This window comes from Centropristis striata, chromosome 1, assembly GCF_030273125.1.
Source record: "Centropristis striata isolate RG_2023a ecotype Rhode Island chromosome 1, C.striata_1.0, whole genome shotgun sequence".
NCBI lineage: Eukaryota > Metazoa > Chordata > Actinopteri > Perciformes > Serranidae > Centropristis > Centropristis striata.
In genome coordinates this window covers 1,287,318-1,308,163 of record NC_081517.1, presented here as the reverse complement: position 1 = coordinate 1,308,163, position 20,846 = coordinate 1,287,318, and the positions used below count along the sequence as shown (strand labels likewise).

Genomic DNA, 20,846 nt, shown 5'->3' with positions numbered 1-20,846 from the left:
ATGACCAAAAAAAAAGTAAACAAAATGACCAAAAAAGACACAAAATGACCAGAAAAAAGACACAAAATGACCAGAAGACACAAAATGACTAAAAAAAGGAAACAAAATGACCAAAAAATCCACAAAATGACCCAAAAAAAAGACAAAATGACCAGAATCTCACACAAAGTTCAGATTACCCTAAAAAGAAACAAAATGACCAAAAAAGACACAAAATGACCAAAAAAAGACACAAAATGACCAAAAAAGACACAAAATGACCAAAAAAAAGACACAAAATGACCAAAAAAAGGTAAACAAAATGACCAAAAAAAGGTAAACAAAATGACCAAAAAAAAGTAAACAAAATGACCAAAAAAAAGTAAACAAAATGACCAAAAAAAAGTAAACAAAATGACCAAAAAAAAGTAAACAAAATGACCAAAAAAAAAGACACAAAATGACCAGAAAAGACACAAAATGACTAAAAAAAGGGAAACAAAATGACCAAAAAAGACTTAAATTGACCACAAAATGACCCGAAAAGACACAAAATTACCAAAAAAAAAATCATTAAGTGACCAAAAAGACTAAAACACATTAACACATGAACACTTTAACACAGTGGAGACAGAGCTGACTTCCAAAATGATTTGGCGACCCCCAGAAATCATCTCAAGACCCCAATTGGGGTCCCGACCCCAAGGTTGAGAACAGCTGGTGTAGGTCAATGGTGCTTGTAAATGTATTTTTTCCTCTAAAATTACTATAATTTCATCTCTTCAGGTTCCTCAAATATAACATGAAAATCACAGGGAGCCTCTGGTGTAAGTGATGTGGTCGAGCTAAGACCAAGAAAAGAAAAGAAAGCCGCCACATGAAGAAAAATAAAACTGGCACAAGTGTTTAGAGCAATCACATCCTTTTAGTTAACAGTGAGAATAAAGCTACAAACGTTGATCACAGATTAAAGTACAAAGGCCTTCAGAAGAACATTACGAGGACCTTGTTTAGAAAAGGTTCAGCAGCACAAGCCAAGGACAGAATCCAGTAACGGTGACGTCGCAGTTAGCAGTTGGTTTTATTTTGCAGTCTGCCCTCACCATATGAAGAAATGTAAATATACCCTTGTTTCCTATCTAGTTTTAGTTTTGCTCTTTGGTGGGATCTTGGTATTCGGACAGTCCAACATCTGCTCCGGCCCCGAGAGACGCTGCTGACTCAGCATGTTCTCCATCTAGAAAGTCACCATATTCATCAAACACTTGGTCCATCATCACAATAAAAATATAGTTCAAATATTTGGATAGTGGACATAGCACGACATGTTTCTTAAGGCAATAATGGTTAGACAACATACAAATAGTCTGGATATATGACACAAAAAGGTACAGAATATATAGGTTATCTACAAAATGTTCAACATTGACACCCAGAAAATACACAATCTACTTTTACACTACAAAATAAGAAATAGCTGTGTAGCTGGTACATCTAGCTGGTACAAAGGTTGCCATGGATACAGTGTAGTAAGTGCTGCTGATTGGGTGGGATAAGCTTTGACCTTGTCCTGGGACCCTTTCATCTGGCACTGCATCTATGAAGGTGTGTGTGGCAGTGTGTCACACCTGTATGTGTGTGTGAGAAGAATGGATGATGATGAAGAGAAAAGGATGGAGGGATGAAGAGGAGTACACCATCATCACAACAAGGCTTGACTGTCACCGTTTCACCGAGTAAAAGTTCATGACGACACCGAGAATACTTCACAGGACCTTCATTTATTAATCCACCGACACACAATATGTAGAATACAAGATTTTTTTTATCAGGCTATAAATCTCTCAAAGGCACAGGGTTTCAGTTAATTGGCCAAATTAGTAAATAAAATGACATGATGTAGATAGAATATGGCATCCACAAAGAGCCGTCAATGTCAATATCAACATAATCCATGGTGCAGTATCGATCCAGATGCTACTCTGACATTAAAAAAAATGTATATTTCAGACATTAAAGTTCATTAAAGTCCAGCTCCCCTGCATAGTCGTCACTTTAAAGGCAAGGTAAGTGATATTTTATACAACGAAGAACATCTTCTCATCTCTCCACAGCAATCAGGTCAGTGGTTAAGGCGGGGCAGGAGGGAATTAATATATATATATTGTTAGCCTCATAGCATATTTGCCTAAGTCAAGTTATATTTGAACGTTTTCGGGAAACAAGAAAAAACACAATTTTTAGTAAGCCCATTGGTGTTTTTAGTTGATATTGTAACAGTAAGTTCAAATAGAAGTGTGAACAAGTTTGCATAAAAAAATTAAACACATTGATTTCATAACAGATAAAAGTGACTTAGGCAGAATATGCCCTGACTAAGGCAGTTTTTCTCTTACATATAAATAATGTAGTTTGGTTTGTATGTAGCGGCAAAAATGCCGAAGTCAAAGAGATGAAAGTGATTTTGGACTCTAACAAGTGTTCTGATAGGCTGAGAACAAAGGCAATAAGGCAGAAAGATGCAGCAGTGGTAGGAGAGTAAAGTTAGGCAGATATCACAATTTGGCCAAAAAATTACTTAGGCAATTATGCTATGAGGCTAACGATATCTATATATATATATATATATATACTGTATAGAATATAGTTGAGGCTGGACAGGAGCGGCTGCTAGCATGGAGCCGCTGATAAACAGGGAAAGGCACAGGGAACGAGGGAACGAGTCAAATATCACATGAAGGCAGAGAGAAAGAGAACGGCAGCACTAAAGTACAAAATTGGCAAAAAGCTCTCCGACTTCCTCACACACACACGAACACACTCCACACCAAACATCAGCTGTTAGCAGACCCACAGCGTGACATGGTGACAGGATGGGATGGCAGGATGCTGAACGTAAAGCAGAAGGTGTGTGTAGAGTGTGTGTGTGTGTGTGTAGAGTGTGTGGGCGTGGCTAAGGTGGCGTGCTGTCGGCCAGCGTGTGCAGGCTGAAGGAGGTCCGGGGCAGCTTGGCCGGCGGCTCCACGGGGTCCTTGTCGTCGTCGACGGGACCCAGAGAGCTGGACTGCAGCACCAGGTCTCCACCTTCGTCTTCACTCTCCTCTTCCTCATCGTCCTCTTCTTCTTCTGATGGAGAAAAGCATTGAGGTGGCATTAACCCTCAGGGCCAACTTTAATTTACTACCCTTTCGAGCCCTTTGGGCTGAAAATGTCCACCTCCAAAAATTAAAAATTAAAAAAATTAAATTTTATCAAAAATTAAATTTTTGGCAATCATTTTGGCTGTGATACTGCAAATTACATGATTTTTGGAAGAAGGATTTCTTTTTTTATATATTTTGAAATTCTAATTTAATTTTTTCTAATGGCTCTATAATACACTGTGTACAAGCTTACTACCCTTTCGAGCCCTTTCGGGCTGAAAATGTCCACCTCCAAAAGAATGCTATAAAAACTTTACAGATTAATATTTTTTTCTACTTTTTTCTGCATAAACCTCTTAAACAACTTCTGCCCTGCTCAAAACTACCAAACATTGAAAAAGATTTTGAGAATTTTAACCCTTTAAATGACAGTTTGATCGCACAATGTCACTGTTTTTCAAAGAAAAAACACAAAAAATTGAGTTATTTTCCATATAATACATAATTGGAAAAACATATATTTTGGAAAAACATATATTTCAGTAATATTTTTAAAGCGTTATTTAGAAGTGGAAATGTCTGCTATCAAGTGGCCAAAAAGGGGTTTTTACATTTTAAATCTGACACTACACAAAAACTAAAAATGCATCAAAATCAATTTTGTTCTTAATCTTTGACCTACCCAAGTCTGTGATAAAAACCAATGCCCCAGCCAAAAATTATTATTTTTTTTGTTTAAATAAAAAAAAAAAGAACAGAGACTGGGACTTGAAACTAAACATTTCTGTTAGGAGAGCCGTGCTGTGATTACCTTTCTTATCAGTAATGTTTATATTAGTTATTATTCATTTATTTCCCCGCCCTTTTGTCCATTTGTTTTTTGATGTGTGATTTATGATTTTTGTTTCTGTAAATATGTTACCTTCAATAAAATATTACTGAAAAAAATAAAAGACACTACCTTTCTCATTATTGTTTCTCTTAATATTTATTTTGCATGTTTCTCTAAACCAAATCTTTCTTCCAATAAATAATATATTCTTAAAAAGATTATTCATTTTATTAGCAATGGACGAAGGTTGGGGTGGGCAAAAAAAATAACAAATATGGAAGGACAATCATTCACATTTTCATTGCATTTGTATGTTGCTGTATATCTAATGTTATTTCCAATAAAATCTTGAAAAAAAGCCAAAGAAAATACCTTTCTCCAGGTCTGGAGAGATCCGGCTCTTGACCGTGCTGGCAAACTGCAACACAGAGGAAGAAGCACACATTAATACACATGTTAGCATGTTAGCATGTTAGCATCAGGTGTGACTGTTCCTGGTTGACACGTACTTCTCCCATGACTGCTATGGGCGTGACTCCTTTAGCCTGGGCCACTCGGTGCTCTATCAGGTAGTACATGTACTCATCATACAGCAGGCGGATCAGGTGGAAGGAGCCGAAGCTGGCAGCGCTGCGGAGGGTCAGGTCCCGGATCACCATGGAGCTGTGGGGACGCACACAAGACTGTTATCTTCTACATCAACCAAATAGTTTTTATTTTGTGGTCCTCTCTGTCTTTTATTTATTTTACTATGTTTATCTGTTTGATTGCATTGTTTTATTTATAGCAGAGGTGTCAAACTCAAATTTGGCCCACAGTATAATTATATTTGGCAATATTTCGCAAGGAAATACCGAATGACAGCCAGAGCTGGCCCGCCGGTATTATACAGCACAAATAATACTACAAATCCCAGAATGCTCTGCTGGTGTTTTGGCTTGAACACAGTAGATCAGTGTGGAGCAAACTGAGCAACAGTTAAAGTTGTCTTTATGCACTTTTTCTTGCTAGTCCAAGGCTTGAATGGCTGCACATTCATTGAAGGATATTATTATTAGTCATTTGGTTTATTATTGTTATTTTATTCTCACATTTATTTTTAGCCTGTGGAAAAAGATTACTGTTAAATTTAAATTTAAAGAAGGCCGCATATAAAATAAAGGGACATACGATTTTTATTTGAATTTTATTGAAGAAATGAATGCCATTGATGTGTTTGTTTGTTTTATTTGATATTTGATTTTGCATGTTTGCAATATTAAGTTATATCAAGCTTTGCTTGTTCCATTTCGTTTGAACTTGTTTAGGTCCATTTTTTCAATAAATATCAATGTTGGACCGCGACTTTGTCCAAGTTTTACATTTTGGCCCACTGTGTATTTGAGTTTGACCCCCCTGATTTATAGCATAATTTTGGATTCATACACTTATTATTTATTGCTGATTGTTATATGGAAATGTTTGTTTTATTGTTGATTCTATGTACAACCCTTTGTTTAAATGTGCTATACAAATAAAGTGGATTGGATTGGATATAACATCACCTGTAGAAGGACCAGTTGAGCAGGAAGACCTTGGCAGCCTTTGGTAGAGCGGCAGGGTTGTGCTCGTAAGGCTTCAGGGCCTCGGTGACCACTCCGTCCAGCCAGGTGGCCCACTGCTCCAGAGAGTTCTGCTGCTGCAGAGTCATCTTAAAGTCCTGCTCCAGTCTCTGGACCACACGGTCCTCACACTGACACACCCAGGACGCCTGCTCCTGTAGCGGGGACCAGAGGGGCGGATCAGGGTTTGCTCTATTTCACCATTTTCACCACTATTCTTTTCAACCTGTTTTCTTATATAACCAAATTGTCAGATGTGATCAGGTTCATTCTTATGAGACAAGGTCAGCTAATGGTGGTCAGATGATGTTACCATGTCCAAAATCAAATGCCTTAAAGAGAACAGTTATTTATCGTGCTATCAGTTATTGGAATAATTGCCCACTGAATATACGTGAACTGAATAGTAAAGTAGCTTTTAATTATTACTTGAGAATGCACTATTTAAATTTGTGAGTAGTGAATCAACATATTTACTGTATGAAAGTGAGAATGAATGTAATAGATATGAATGTAATAACTTATTCGGAATGATTTCTGATGACGTATATAATAATGTCTACAATGTTTAATTGTTAAGTGATTTTTGTTTTGTCTTGTGGACCCCAGGAAGACTAGCTCCTCCCACTTGGTGACAGCTAATGGGGATCTTTTTAACAATAAACAATAAACCATAAACACAAAGGTACATGAGAGGAGGAGATGGTTCTACAGACCTGAACGTTAGTGAAGTCGACCCTGTTGAGGTCTGACAGCATCTGGTTGATCTGGGCTGAGTTCTGCAGGACGGCGCGGGCCGCCTGGGCCAGGTGGTTCAGGCTGGTGTAGCGGCGCAGCGTCTGGGAGAAGGAGCCCACACACACCACCTGAGGAGCAGAGGGAGGAGGAGACGTGAAGGAGCTGTAAGAAGGAGGCACGAGTCAGGAATATAGGCCCAGTTCATAGGAAAACCAAAGAGCTTCTTCTTCAATCACAAGACGACAGAGTTAAAAATAGACAAGACAAGACACACATCCCATCAAATAACATTATAATAATAATAATAAACACTGGAACATTTCCTCTGTTGAGGTTCTGATTTAACACTCTTCCCACAGCACATTAGAACTGACCTGTTTGGTTGACATTAACTTGACAATAATACTTTTACTTATCCCATTGAGGCCTAAAACTGCCTGTAAAACCTCTGGGCAATTTTAAAATCAGCCCCTAAAACCTGAAGTTTTTCTGGAAATTCAACAGAAGTGTCAACTCTTCTACTAAATAATAGATTTTTCAGCCTCTGTAGCAGATAGAAATGAAATTCAAAAAGTATTTGAGAGCTTATACAAATACTACAAAACGACGTATCCACTTTCCAGGCTTCAATGGGTTAATAAAATAATCAAATGAATGGGAAATGTCTCCCTCGGCCCCTTACACTAGTATTTTCTTGGTTGGACCCCCCAACACCCCCTACAGCACTGAACATCTGTATTTATTCAACTGCACTTTATTTCTACTATTTAAACTGTTTGCACTAGCTACTGCTATCTGCTGCTAAAAAACAAAACAAAAGAACAAAACCCCAAACCTTATTGTATTTATTTATGTGACATTTACATATTATTACTGTACAGATGCACTTTACTGTGTTTTTGCACTTCTGGTTAGATGCTAAACTGCATTTCATTGTATAAGTATATGTTCTCTGTGTAATGACAATAAAGTTGAATGTAACCTAATCTAATCAATCTGACAATATTGTGTTAAAAAGGTTGTTCTGGCTGTAGTTTATGCTCCATGTTGAGACAGGTATAACTTACAGTATATCGACATTTTAAACACTTTAACAGTCCATTAAATCTGTAAACTCCAGATAAGCTGTCACCAAATTAAAAGTCTGCTCCTCTTCTTCATGTCAGATACTGTTGCTGTTGCAGCTCCGCACTAAAAATACTATTATCCAGCATATTCTAGCAAATATGAAAGAAAACAGAAGGCTTTGTGTCTTCTCTGAAGCCTCCTGGCCAAATATCTGGGCATCATCTGTTCTTTTTTGTCTACTTCTTCAATCATGTCGCCCTGTGAGAGCAGACGGCCTGTAGAGAACTAGTCAAACTAAACAGAACCACAAAGAGCTGGACCAAAGATCAAACCATATTTAAAATATATTTTTCAAGCAACAAGGCATCACATCACAATGTGAGACTTTTTAAGGGTCTGCAGGAACCCTGTATTCCAGACTGGTCCTTTCACACATTTAAAATAAACTGCCACACCAGGTGAGAACTGTATCTAGACAGATTAAAGGAAAACCTGTAACATCTGGCCATGTGATGGTGTGAAATAGAAAGATCTGATGAATAATGAATGCAGAGCTCTGTCTGAGTCTCTGATCAGCGCTGAAGCATACTAATACCTTGATGCGAACCATTTCTTCTGGGATGTTCATCATGGCGCCTGTCAACCAGTTCTCCAGACTTTTGGCAAAGTTGCGGATGGCCTGAGTTAAGGCACCTGATGGAGTGATGGTGGAGAGAGAGAGAGAGAGAGAGAGAGAGAGAGAGAGAGAGAGATGGAGAAAGAGAGAGAGAGAGAGAGAGAGAGAGAGATGGTATCTGAACAACAGGATCATTCTCATCAAAGGCAACCCAAACATTTTTATTTTAAATTTTTGCAAAAATGAAAATCCCATGCTGACCATCTGTCCTGTATAGAGCACCATGTGTGTGTTTAATGGGGAAAGATCACTACACTGCTCTGCTCTGAAGGTTTTGATGCCTTTTCATGACATTTGGTCACATTTGCCATCAAACTGTGAGTACCAGCCTGGTATGACTGTTTTAGTAGATAAAAAATATGCTACGAATAAAACATTTATCACACTAAGGCTACGTTTACATGATGACGGTCTGAACAGAAGACCTAAAGTGGCGTCTCGTCTTCACTTTTTATTCCTCGTTTAGACGAGCGTTTTCAGGAGGAAATCTGCTGCATACGGTGACGCAAAAGTGTGTGAAATGTGATTGTATGCAGCCAGGCGGCATCACTTAAAGCCATAAGAGCATCTTTGGGCATGCAGAAGTTTTCACGCCACACATTTTCATCAGCTACTCCTTCCACAAAGTTCTCCTCCATCACTAGATCTCCCAGGTCTCCTCCAAAGCCGTCTGGCTGGTTTTGGCCATTTAGTGTCTTTTTCTGGTCAATTTTTTTCTTTTTTTGGTCAATTTGTGTGATTTTTGTCATTTTGTGTCTTTTTTTGGTCAATTTTTGTCTTTCTTTGGCCATTTTTGCATCTTTTTTTTTGGCCATTCTGCATCTTTTTTGGTCATTTTTCATCTTTCAGTAATGTTGTGTCTGTTTTTGCTTATTTTGCATCTTTTTTGGTCAATTTGTGTCTTTTTTTTGCCAGTTTGTGTCTTTTTCTGGGCAATTTGTGTCTTTTTTGGTCTATTTGTCTTTTTTTTGTCATTTTGTGTCTTTTTGTTGCCATTACTCCTCCTTCCACAAAGTTCTCCACCATCACTAGATCTCCCAGGTCTCGTTCACAGCCGTCTGGCTCCTCCCACCAATCGCTGCATCCAGAATGTGATGGAGGTAATTCCAGATCCTTCTCTGTTCACTAATACTATCTGTACATATCCTGGACATTTGGTGGAAAGACTCCTGTAAGTTTATTAGAGCTGCCAGAGCAGCTTGAAGGTCCCACCATGGAAATAATCCCACGTTTCTTTATTTCCTGTCCTGGAGCATGTATGTGACGTAAACACATACGTGACGTGAGCAGATCAGATCAGAGTTTTGTGTCTTGTCAGTGTAGACGACACGCTACGGAGGAGAGGATTACACTTTTACACTTTGGAGGGTGGTTTCAGATTTTTGCGTTTTTAAGCCCCCAAAACGCCGTCACCGTCTAAACGAAAGGCACTTCACATAAAATATTTTGTTGTTGTTAAACTTTATTGACTGTTAACTGTTTACATCTCAAATAAGCAAACTGTGACATTAAAACCTGAGAGAGAGAGTTTACATTCAACACATATTAAACATGGAGGTGTGTGGTAGAAGTTTGCATGCTGTAAATGAATCACTACTAACTCACTAGGGATGGGTCTCAGGACATCAGGGATGAGGATCTCCACCAGAGTCTGGTACAGCAGGTTGTCACACTCTTTGGTCCAGCGCAGCACCGGCTCATATTTACACAGCAGCACCAGGCAGGACTTAGGCAGACGCTTCTCAGACTCATTGTGCCTGCAGGAGGAGGAGACAGAGAGTCGTACTCAGTTCAAGCAGCAGGTGAGAGATACACTACCGGTCAAAAGTTTTAGAACACCCCAATATTTCCAGTTTTTTATTGAAATTCAAGCAGTTCAAGTCATATGAACAGCTTGAAAGGGTCCAAAGGTAAGTGGTGAACTGCCAGAGGTAAATAAAAAAAGGTAAGCTGAACCAAAACTGGAAAATAATGTACATTTCAGAATTATACAAGTAGGCCTTTTTCAGGGAACAAGAAATGGGTTAACAACTTAACTCTATGGAGTCTTGGGCTATTTTGTCCATTTTTGAATTCTTTTCATGTCTTTGTAAGTCATTTTGTGTCTTTTTTTGGTCATTTTGTGTCTTTTTGTGTCTTTTTTTAGTCATTTTGTGTCTTTTTTTTTGTCATTTTGTGTCTTTTTTTGTCATTTTGTGTCTTTTTTTAGTCATTTTGTGTCTTTTTTTAGTCATTTTGTGTCTTTTTTTAGTCCTTTAGTCCAACATAAAATGTAATTTTGAATCTTTTTTTTTACTTTCAAAACACTATCATGCTCAATAATGAATTTTAAATGTTGCAAATATGCATTCATTTCAGAGTACACTGAGACATTAAACTGCAACATTTTCTTTCTTTTTTTTAAGATTATTTTTTGGCATTTTGTTGCTTTATTGATAGTGAGAGATAGAAAGGGGGTGATAGAGGGGAAGACATGCGGCAAAGGGAGCTCAGGCCGGATTCGAACCCGGCTCCGCCGCAGCACACGGCATACATGGTTAGCGCATGGGACGCCCAAACTGCAACATTTTCAATTAAATTCTGGAAAAGTTGGTGTGTTCTAAAACTTCTGACCAGTAGTGTTTGTGCTGGTATGTCTGAGTGTATTAAAGAGCCTCACAGGTTGAGTGACTCTGTGTCGCTGCTCTGGCTGAACCTCCAGAAGGATTTCCACAGAGTCTCCACCAGAGTGATCTGAAGGTTGACCATCACGTCCAGAATGGCCTGTAGGGGATCACACGTAACACCACAGGAGAGTCCTGATTACTTGACATTTTCATAGTAATGTTTTATTAGTGCAGGAAGCCTGGTGGCATGAAGCTTTTAACAGGTCTCTTCAACACTTATTACAGGGATGGGACACTTAAATGCTGCAGGGAGCCAGAATGTTTCATGTTGACTACCACAGGGCCACATATAGGAGCGTCACTTAACCAGATATGATGAAACTGCAATTTAAAAATGTTTACAGTGCAGTAACTTAACATATTCATGCTCATATGCATGTATAACAGTATAAATAGGAATAAAAAAGGTTTGATTAATTAATTGCAAGATGTAATTTTGTGCATTTTTACCCTGCACTTTTAAGATTTCATGCTCAAATGCATGTAGTTGTACTGAGGGCCACTTCAAGTGAGGGTGCAGGCCGTATGTGGCCCCCGGGCCTCCAGTTGCCCATCCCTGATATACGGCAACATACAAATGCAATGAAAATGTGAATGATTGTCCTTCCATATTTGTTATTTTTTTTGCCCAGCCCCCTCCAGCCCAACCTTCATCCATTGCCAATAAAATGAATAATCTTACTAATAATAAATACATTCAATTATCATAAAAGATGACAAATTTATTTTTTTTTTTTTCAATATGTTAACAGTGCAGTAACTTAACATATTTCATGCTAAAATGCATGTAGAACAGTATAAATAGGAATACAAAAGGTTTGAAGCAAATAAAAAATAATCACTTTACTGTGATTTCTTTTTTTTTCAGTGCAAGAACAGCAGCACTTTTAAGATTTCATGCTCAAATGCATGTAGTGAGTTGTACTGAGGGCCACTTCAAGTGATGGTGAGGGCCGTATGCGGCCCCCGGGCCTCCAGTTGCCCATCCCTGACTTACTACATCAAGAGCTATGACTGTAAGAGGACAGAGAACCATGTCTCTACCTTTAAAAAACTTATTGATGCACTAATAGCTCTTATTGCACTATACCTTGATTGTTTGCTTTTAATCTTCCTGTAAGTCGCTTTGGATAAAAGCGTCTGCTAAATGACTAAATGTAAATGTAAATGTCTTGGTCCATGACTGCCTACCTCACAGTGTTCTCTGTAGAGAGTCTGAAAGGCCTTGAGGTGTTCTAAGAGGATCCCGTCCGGCAGGGCTCCATCCTGCAGATCAATGTCAACAAACTCTGGCAGCGGCCTCGATGCCTCTGCACAACAGACAGCAGGTGGTTTTTTTACAAAATCAATTATTTTAACTGAATTTATAAATGGAGAGGATTTTGCAGACTCCAGGTGTTGCTCACCCAGAAACTGCTGATACTGTTGCACCTGCGCTGAGATGTCACACAGAGCTGCCACCTGCTGCTGCCCGATCCCCCCCGACGTCCCGTTGGTGATGCCCTGGGCCTTCTGAAGAGGCTTTATCCTATTGGACAGAACATCCATCAATCAAAGAGACAGGGAGAAAGAGTCACAGGGGAGACACGCCCTTGTGTTGTAATTGGAGAACTTAAAACAGGTCAAAGATGGACAGGTGCATCTTAACACATTAGAATATGATGAAAAGTCCATTTTCAAGATAAATATTTACTTAGAATATTATTGGTGGACTGTAAGAAATCAATAACAAAGAAATGTCTGCAGAGGGAGGCTCCTAGTGCAGATGAATGATTGATATTGTGTACAGTATCTTTGTAATGGAAAGAATTACTTTCAATTTAAGAACACAAAAAGAGGTATTTATTGAAAATTGGCAAAAATGGATTACATATGTCTCTACCATAAAACCGGATTTCAGGTAATCTCAGATTGGACGATCAGAATACTTTCATTTCTTTGTACCTTTCCCCTTTTTATTTTATTTTATTTACAAAAAAAAAAAGAAAAGTGCATTTCCAGTAGTTCAAGTCAAACAGCTCTAACCAGGTATTGAGTCATATAGATGGACATACTTCTCAGAGGCCAACATTTCCATATTAAACTAATAATATACTTTTTAAAATTGGTCTTTTGGAATATTAACTTTTTTTTGAGACACTGAATTTTAGGTCTGCATTTAATGTAAGCCATAATTATTATAATTAGAAGAAATGAAATAAATTCATGAAAGACATGAAATGTTTCGTCCTGTGTGTAATGTATGTATATGTGTTATTTCCACTTTTTGAATTGAAATATATAAACTTTTCTATGATATTGTAATTAATTGAGATGCACCTGTACTTATGCCCTGTTCACTTTTATGAGTAAAAGTAATTTATGATTTTGTACAAGTAAGTCCAACATTTAAATCTCTCCTGCATGATGACCAGTGACAATAATTCCTTCTGGACTTAATTTATTTGGAATATAATTGCCTACGTTCGATATAAAATATTACAAATCTCTTACTTGTCCGACACATTGAAATCTCCCAGGACATGTGTACCTGCACCATTTTTTGGATGGAAACCCTGTTGGGCACTGTCATGTGTCTGGATGAACTAATCGAAAACAAAGTGCATTGAGGACGCTATAATCAGGCCACCAACTCAATTAGAGATGCATTTTTTAAGAGTGGATATACTGAACAGCACTGTGATTTTGTATAATCCTGTATTTACAACTAGAACTCAAAAAAATGCTGAAGTTGCACACCAGTATGAATGTGTGTTTACCTGTTCTTCTGAGAGAAAGGCTGCTGCCTCATGGCCATGTGCTGCTGCTCATCCATCAGTCTGAGCAGAGGGGAACCAGATTTGATCCTCAGACCATAGTAGTGGTACTTGGAGTTCCCTCTGAAACACACACACACACACACACACACAAAGAGTTACGAAGATTCCCTGGGGCAGTAGTTCTCAACCTTTTTGAGTCGCGACCCCCAATTTAACATGCATGTTGTCTGCGACCCCCGCTCACTGAACACAATCTCACACGCACAGTTCAGATCATACAAACGAATTTTGGACAAATAATGAAGCAGACAACAACTAAAACACCTCTCTGTCTGTGCATTTATATATATTTTTTATATTTTATGACACAAAATTATCAGAAAAAGACACAAAATGACCACAAAAAGACACAAATGGACCAAAAAAAGACACAAAATGACCAAAAAAGACACAAAGTGGCCCAAAAAAGACACAAAATGGCCCAAAAAAACAAACAAAATGACCAAAAAAAGACACAAAATGACCACAAAAAGACACAAATTGACCAAAAAAGACACAAAATGACCACAAAAAGACACAATTTGACCAAAAAAGACACAAAATGGCCCAAAAAAAGACACAAAATGACCAAAAAAGACACAAAATGACCAAAAAAGACATAAATTGACCAAAAAAGACACAAAATGACCACAAAAAGACACAAATTGACCAAAAAAGACACAAAATGGCCCAAAAACAGACACAAAATGACCTCAAAAACAAACAAAATGACCAAAAAAAGACACAAAATGACCAAAAAAAGACACAAAATGACCAAATAAAGACATCAAACGACCAAAAAGACTGAAACACATTAACACATGAACACTTTAACACAGTGGAGACAGAGCTGACTTCCAAAATGATTTGGCGACCCCCAGAAATCATCTCGCAACCCCCAGAAATTGGGGTCCCGACCCCAAGGTTGAGAACAGCTGCCCTAAGATACTTGTCATGTAAAATGATTGTATGCGGTGTATTGTTTGTGTTTATACCTGGTCCCTAATCTGCGTGTGCGTAGCCCCATGAAGACAGATCTGATGAGTTTTCCGAAGGACGCAGCGTTAACCGGCTCTAGTTTCTGCTCCTGGCAGTGCAGCAGGTAGTGGTAGTAGAGGGTGCAGCGCGGTAGACTCACCCCCTCCGCCCCCTCGTAGTTATCACACAGCCACTGCACCTGCAGGGAGGATGGAAGGTCACCAGAATGTAACTTTCACATGACCAAAACATTAGGCAAGGCAGGGCAAGTTTATTTATATAGCACAATTCGGACACAGGGACATTCAAAGTGCTTTACAGGGGCAAGATTAAAATACATAAAACACATTAGAAGACGTTTAAAAGCGAATTAAAAAAAAAAAAAAGTGAATGAATAAAACATTTAAGAGCGAATGAATAAAAATTACAGGTTAGAATGGAAACAGAAAAGTCTTCAGACTTGATTTAAAAGAGCTGAGAGTTGCAGCAGACCTCAAGTTCTCTGGGAGTTTGTTCCAGAGATTTGGTGCATAAAAACTAAACGCTGCTTCTCCTTGTTTAGTCCTAATATATATATATATATATATATATATATATATATATATATATATATATAAATATATATATATATATATATATATATATATATATAACTCTGGGGACTGTAAGTAGACCTGTCCCAGACCACCTCAGGGCTCTGGACGGCTCATAAAATATCAGCAGATCGGTAATATATTTTGGCCCTAGACCATTTAGGGCTTTATAAACCAACATTAATATTTTGAAATCAATTCTTTGAGTGACAGGAAGCCAGTGTAAAGACCTCAGAACTGGGGTGGAAGCCCTGCAAGGACACTGTTACAGTAGTCAAGTCTACTAAAGATAAATGCATGGACAAGTTTTTCTAAATCTGGCTGAGACATAAGCCCTTTAATTCTTGATATGTTTTTAAGGTGGTAATAGGCTGACTTATTAATTGATTTAATGTGTTTTTTGCTTTCAACTTACTTGACTCCTATGGTCTATGTCTAGCACCATCAGGTTGAATGCACTTATTGTAAGCAAGGTTATTATAGTTAACTAAAACTAACGAAATAACGAAAACTAGAATTGAAAAAACATTTTCGTTAACTGAAATAAAAATAAAAACTAGAGTTTTAAAAAAAAACGATAACTAACTCAAACTGTATTGTGTGGTTACAAAACTAACTAAAACTAACTAAAATTAGAGTGAAAATGTCCTTAGTTTTCGTTTTTGTCAACTTTTTTCATTCATAATTCAGTGTTTCTATTTGAACATGCAACACATGGTGAATATGTTTACTGAGACTGGGATGTTTACACTAGAACCAAAATACAAAACAGTTAATAACCTTATTGGGGCTGAGATGATAAACCAAAGGAAATAAAGGCAAAATTTATTATGACCACTTTCAATCTGGCATCCAAAACATAGCCCATTACAAAAAAACTAAAACTAACACTAAAACGAATAAAAACTAAACTAAAACTAAGCATTTTCAAAAACTAAAAACTAAACTAAAACTAGAAAACTCACTGTAAAAACTAACTAAAACTGACTGAATTTGAAGACAAAAATTCACAACGAAATTAAAACTAAAACTAATGAAAAATCCAAAACTATTATAACCTTGATTGTAAGTCGCTTTGGACAAAAGCTAAATGCTAAATGACATGTAATGTAATGTAATGTAACTTGAGTACTCACAGTAGCGGGCGGGGCGCGAGAGTTCGGGCTGGAGTAACTCTGTGCTCCTCCTCCTCCTCCTGCTGCTGCTCCTCCTCCTAACACGTAACCTCCCTGAATGACGTAGCCCCCTCCGCCCGCAGAAGCTCCCCCGCTATTGGCTCCCGCTGTTGCCACGGAAACCGCCTGCGAGGTCACAGAGCCGCTGATGTCCGACTCAGAGGTGGGCGTGGTCTCGTAGTAGGAGGAGGAGGAGGTGGGAGGAGTCTGGGAGTAGAGGGGCGAGTCGGAGAAAGGGTAGTTGCCCGGTCGACTAGACGGGAACACAGAAATATATAATATATATAATATATAATATATAATGTACACTACTGGTCAAAAGTTTTAGAACACACCAACTTTTCCAGAATTTAATTGAAAATGATGCAGTTTAATGTCTCAGTGTATTCTGAAATTAATGCACATTTGCAACATTTAAAATTCTTTATTGAGCATGATAGTGTTTTGAAAGTAAAAAAAAGATTCAAAATCACATTTTATGTTGGACTAAAGGACTAAAAAAAGACACAAAATGACAAAAAAGACACCAAAAGACACAAAATGACTAAAAAAAGACACAACATGACAAAAAAGACACCAAAAGACACAAAATTACCAAAAAAAGACACAAAATGACTTACAAAGACATGAAAAGAATTAAAAAAATGGACAAAATAGCCCAAGACTCCATAGAGTTCAGTTGTTAACCCATTTCTTGTTCCCTGAAAAAGGCCTACTTGTATAATTCTGAAATGTACATTATTTTCCAGTTTTGGTTAAGCTTACCTTTTTTTATTTACCTCTGGCAGTTCACCACTTACCTTTGGACCCTTTCAAGCTGTTCATTTGACTTGAACTGCTTGAACAAACTTTTGGCCTGTACTGTATATAATATATAATATATAATATATGTGTGTGAGACAGCAGCCTCGTCCCAACTCACATGTTGGATGTTGTGAACGCTGCGTCTCCTCCTCCGTCCACATACTGCACCTGGCCAGAGTACACATGCTCCACCTGGAGACAGGAGATTTAATCCATTGATTAGTATTTTTGTGGCCACTTGGGGGCAGCACATTCAATTATTAACACAATATTAACATATTATTAATCTATGAAGTTATAGTGTTAACGTGGAGGGAATTTGGGTGGAAAAATTTGACCCGTTTCTTTATCACACCCAAGATTAAAAGTAGACCAAATTTGGCCTGCGGGCCAGAGTTTGACACCCCTGCTTTAAGGTACACAACAAGGAATATAAGAAAGTAGTAGAGTATATTAAAGATAAAACTAAACAACCCTAACAGCAAATTCCCTCATCCAGGTGTGCAGCATGACCTGCAGAGTTCAGTGTTCAGGAACATCTCAGACAGCCTGGGGAGGCTATAGTGATGGATCAATTATGGATATGGATCAATTATTTATTTTGTCAGAAGGGCACTAAAGGCTTTCCCTCTCTCACTATCTGAGTGTCGCAGAGGAACAAAGCCATGACTAGCATGATCACATGACCATTACACTTCAGGTGAATGTATTTATTGTATACATGATATAGGGCTGGGCGATATGGCCCTAAAAGAATATCACGATATTTCAGGCTATTTTTGCGATAACGATTATTCTTCACGATATTACGAAATACTTCAAATAGATATAGAAAATATGTTTTTTTTTTTTTAGTCTGTATAAATAAATAAAAATCTAAAACGTAGTGTGAAGTGCAAATCTCAACAGTTTCCAAATACAAAAAAATTTACTCTTGACTCTTGAGTATGAGCAAATAATAAAAATAACCATTTAGGGCATGGGTCTCAAACTCGCGGCCTGCGGGCCAATTGCGGCCCTCGTGACGATATTTTGTGGCCCCCACCTTGATATGAAAGTTTAATGTGAGTTTTATATGAATGGCACTTTACCATGTTGCGTGTGGAAGGTCCTTTTATTTACTTTTTTTGGTAATTTTATGTCTTTCTTAAAATAATTTTGTCTTTTAAAAAAATATAATTTTGTGTCTTTTTTAATAATTTTGTGTCTTTTTTAAATAATTTTGTGTCTTTTTTAGTAATTTTGTGTCTTCTTTGGTAATTTTGTGTCTTTTCAAAATAATTTAGTGTTTTTTCAAGTCATTTTGTGTCTTTTTTCTGTCATTTTGTGTCTTTTTTTGGTCATTTTAATACTGCCTCCAGTGGCTCCCAGGTAATTTGAGTTTGAGACCCCTGATTTAGGGGTTCCGAGGGCATATTTTAATGACATTTTGTAAAGCAGAATAAATGTTCTTGTATGTTTTATCTAAGGCATCTTATTTTGACAGTCTTCTTGTAAGTTCTGTGGTGGATTCTGTTAACACACTGTGCTCGTATTTTGAAAGCTGCATGTGTTTAGCGACAGAGAGTAAGTGGCTTTTTGTGATTAAAACAACTTTAATTATCCTTGTTTGAGTTCTTCACCAAGGCCTTTAATCATCCATGTAACCTGTTCACTGTGTTGTTTGGAGCGGCTAATCCAGATAGTGTAAAAAGTAGTTATGAAGCTAAAGCTATCTCCCTTTCAACACTGTTAGCCAGAAAGTTAATTCTACAGTTTTGGAAATCTGAAAGGGCTCCTACATTTGAAATGTGGTTGAGAGAGCTGGGAGATGTTTTACACTTGGAGAAAATCAGGTACATCATATCTACTAAAGAGGATATCTTTTTTAAAATATGGCAACCTTTTCTTGATTTAATGTCTAAAAACTGAATTAGTGTTATTCTGTTGCTGTGCCATTTATGTTATACCCTTGTTTTGTTTGTCTAATGTCAAAAACTCTGTCAAAAAAAACCAAAACATATTGTTCTGTGTAGCTCCACCATTTATCTCTAATTTGTATACATAATTAGGGCCCGAGCAGGCAACGACCTGCGAGGTCCCTATTGTATTTCGAATTATTATTATTATTATTTTTTATTTTTTTTCTTCTTCCCAAATGATCGCATATTTCACTGCCTGAACATACCCCAAAACTCATGAAACTTTAAATATAAGTCACACCTGGTGAAAAATTTTATAATCTATTGTCATCCTGAATTTCCACCACTAGGTGGCGCTATAATAAAGGAAAGTGCGTTTGGGCTAATAACTCCCACATACTTTATCGCACATTCAAAAAACGTATATTTTGTATATATTTTTCTGTTATGAAAACAATAAAAATAAATACACAAAAAAACCCAACTTTAATTGTTAGCCTTACGCCACTAAATCAAGAAGTACGAATGTTGCCAATATCATGATATGCATTTTTTTTAACCATAAAAGAAATAAACCGATATTATTGTGAACGATACGATATGGCACACCCCTAACATGAATAGATGACATGTCTGTATATGTGTTTACCTCGGGGTTAATGTGTACAGACTGTAGCTGGTTGATGTGGCTGGTCTGAGTCTTCTTGGCTGCCTGTAACACTGCTTGCAACACTGACCTCTGCAGGTGAGTAAACCAGAGTCAGAGAGAACTCTTTGTTCTGACTTCCTCCTACAGTATGTGTTGAAATGGTGAATGAAGGTTGTTTGTGTTTATATATGCGTCTTACCTGTTGGGTGGTCTGCACTGGTTGGACCACCTGAGTAGGAACACCAGGGGCAGGAGGGCTGGAGTCCGACAGGCTGTCATTGGAGTGAACAGAGCCCTCTAGAGACGGCAGAGAGGACAGAGGATTTATTAAAGGATTGACCAAAAGGCAACAGAAAAGCCAGCCACCATCAGCAGAAGATAGATAAATAGATAGATTACTTTATTCATCCCCGAAGGGAAATTCGGTTGTCACAGCAGTCCGGTATTCAAGTACAATAAAATACAATAGAATAAAATACTGAGGTAGCATAAATAAAAACAACAATAGAAAAAAAACACAGAATAGAACAAGGACACTTAAGAAGTTAAAAAAAGAACATCAGTTGGTATGATGGTTAGCAAGATGATGGTAATAATTAAACTGGTGATATGATGACAACAATGCTATAGTGACTAGACGGTATATAATAATAATAATAGTACAGTATATAATATAATATATATAATATAATATGTAATAATAGATAATAAACAATATAAAAATAAAATGAAAAATATAAATAAAGTAATTTTAAGTAAAATAATATGATATATAATATATAATAATAATAGTAATAATAATAATAATAATAATAATAATAATAATAATAATAAATAATAAATAATAATAATAATAATAAATAAGGCCGGTATAACTATAGTGACTAGACGGTATATAATAATAATAATAATAGTACAGTATATGATATAATATATATAATATAATATGTAATAATAGATAATAAACAATATAAAAATAAAATGAAAAATATAAATAAAGCAATTTTAAGTAAAATAATATGATATATAATATATAATAATAATAGTAATAATAATGATAATAATAAGTAAGGCCGGTATAACAATAATAATAATAGTAGTATATTACAATATATAGTAATAATAGTAATGGCAGCAACAGTACATATAATAACAATAATAGTACAGTATATAATATAATATATATAATAGAATATGTAATAATAGATAATAAACAATATAAAAATAAAATGAAAAATATAAATA

At 36.9% G+C, this 20,846-nt stretch overlaps 1 protein-coding gene across 4 annotated transcripts in view; it reads right to left on the bottom strand.

Annotated features, from left to right (window-relative positions):
- Positions 1-447: 447 nt before the first annotated feature.
- Positions 448-20,846, bottom strand: part of rfx1b (regulatory factor X, 1b (influences HLA class II expression)) — a 28,480-nt gene continuing 8,081 nt past the window's right edge. For 3 of the 4 annotated variants that reach the window (XM_059345016.1, XM_059345084.1, XM_059345156.1), the window contains exons 3-18: positions 19,801-19,898; positions 19,602-19,691; positions 17,170-17,243; positions 16,209-16,500; positions 14,497-14,678; positions 13,463-13,582; positions 12,110-12,231; positions 11,895-12,013; positions 10,697-10,800; positions 9,643-9,794; positions 7,957-8,054; positions 6,272-6,421; positions 5,499-5,710; positions 4,464-4,617; positions 4,327-4,372; positions 448-3,105 (exon numbers count right to left, since the gene is read on the bottom strand). In XM_059345016.1, the coding sequence (XP_059200999.1) occupies positions 2,933-3,105; positions 4,327-4,372; positions 4,464-4,617; positions 5,499-5,710; positions 6,272-6,421; positions 7,957-8,054; positions 9,643-9,794; positions 10,697-10,800; positions 11,895-12,013; positions 12,110-12,231; positions 13,463-13,582; positions 14,497-14,678; positions 16,209-16,500; positions 17,170-17,243; positions 19,602-19,691; positions 19,801-19,898 (2,186 nt within the window). In that variant the 3' untranslated portion in view covers positions 448-2,932. The remainder of the gene's footprint in view (positions 3,106-4,326; positions 4,373-4,463; positions 4,618-5,498; positions 5,711-6,271; positions 6,422-7,956; positions 8,055-9,642; positions 9,795-10,696; positions 10,801-11,894; positions 12,014-12,109; positions 12,232-13,462; positions 13,583-14,496; positions 14,679-16,208; positions 16,501-17,169; positions 17,244-19,601; positions 19,692-19,800; positions 19,899-20,846) is intronic. The other variant, XM_059345218.1, reaches the window with a different exon arrangement.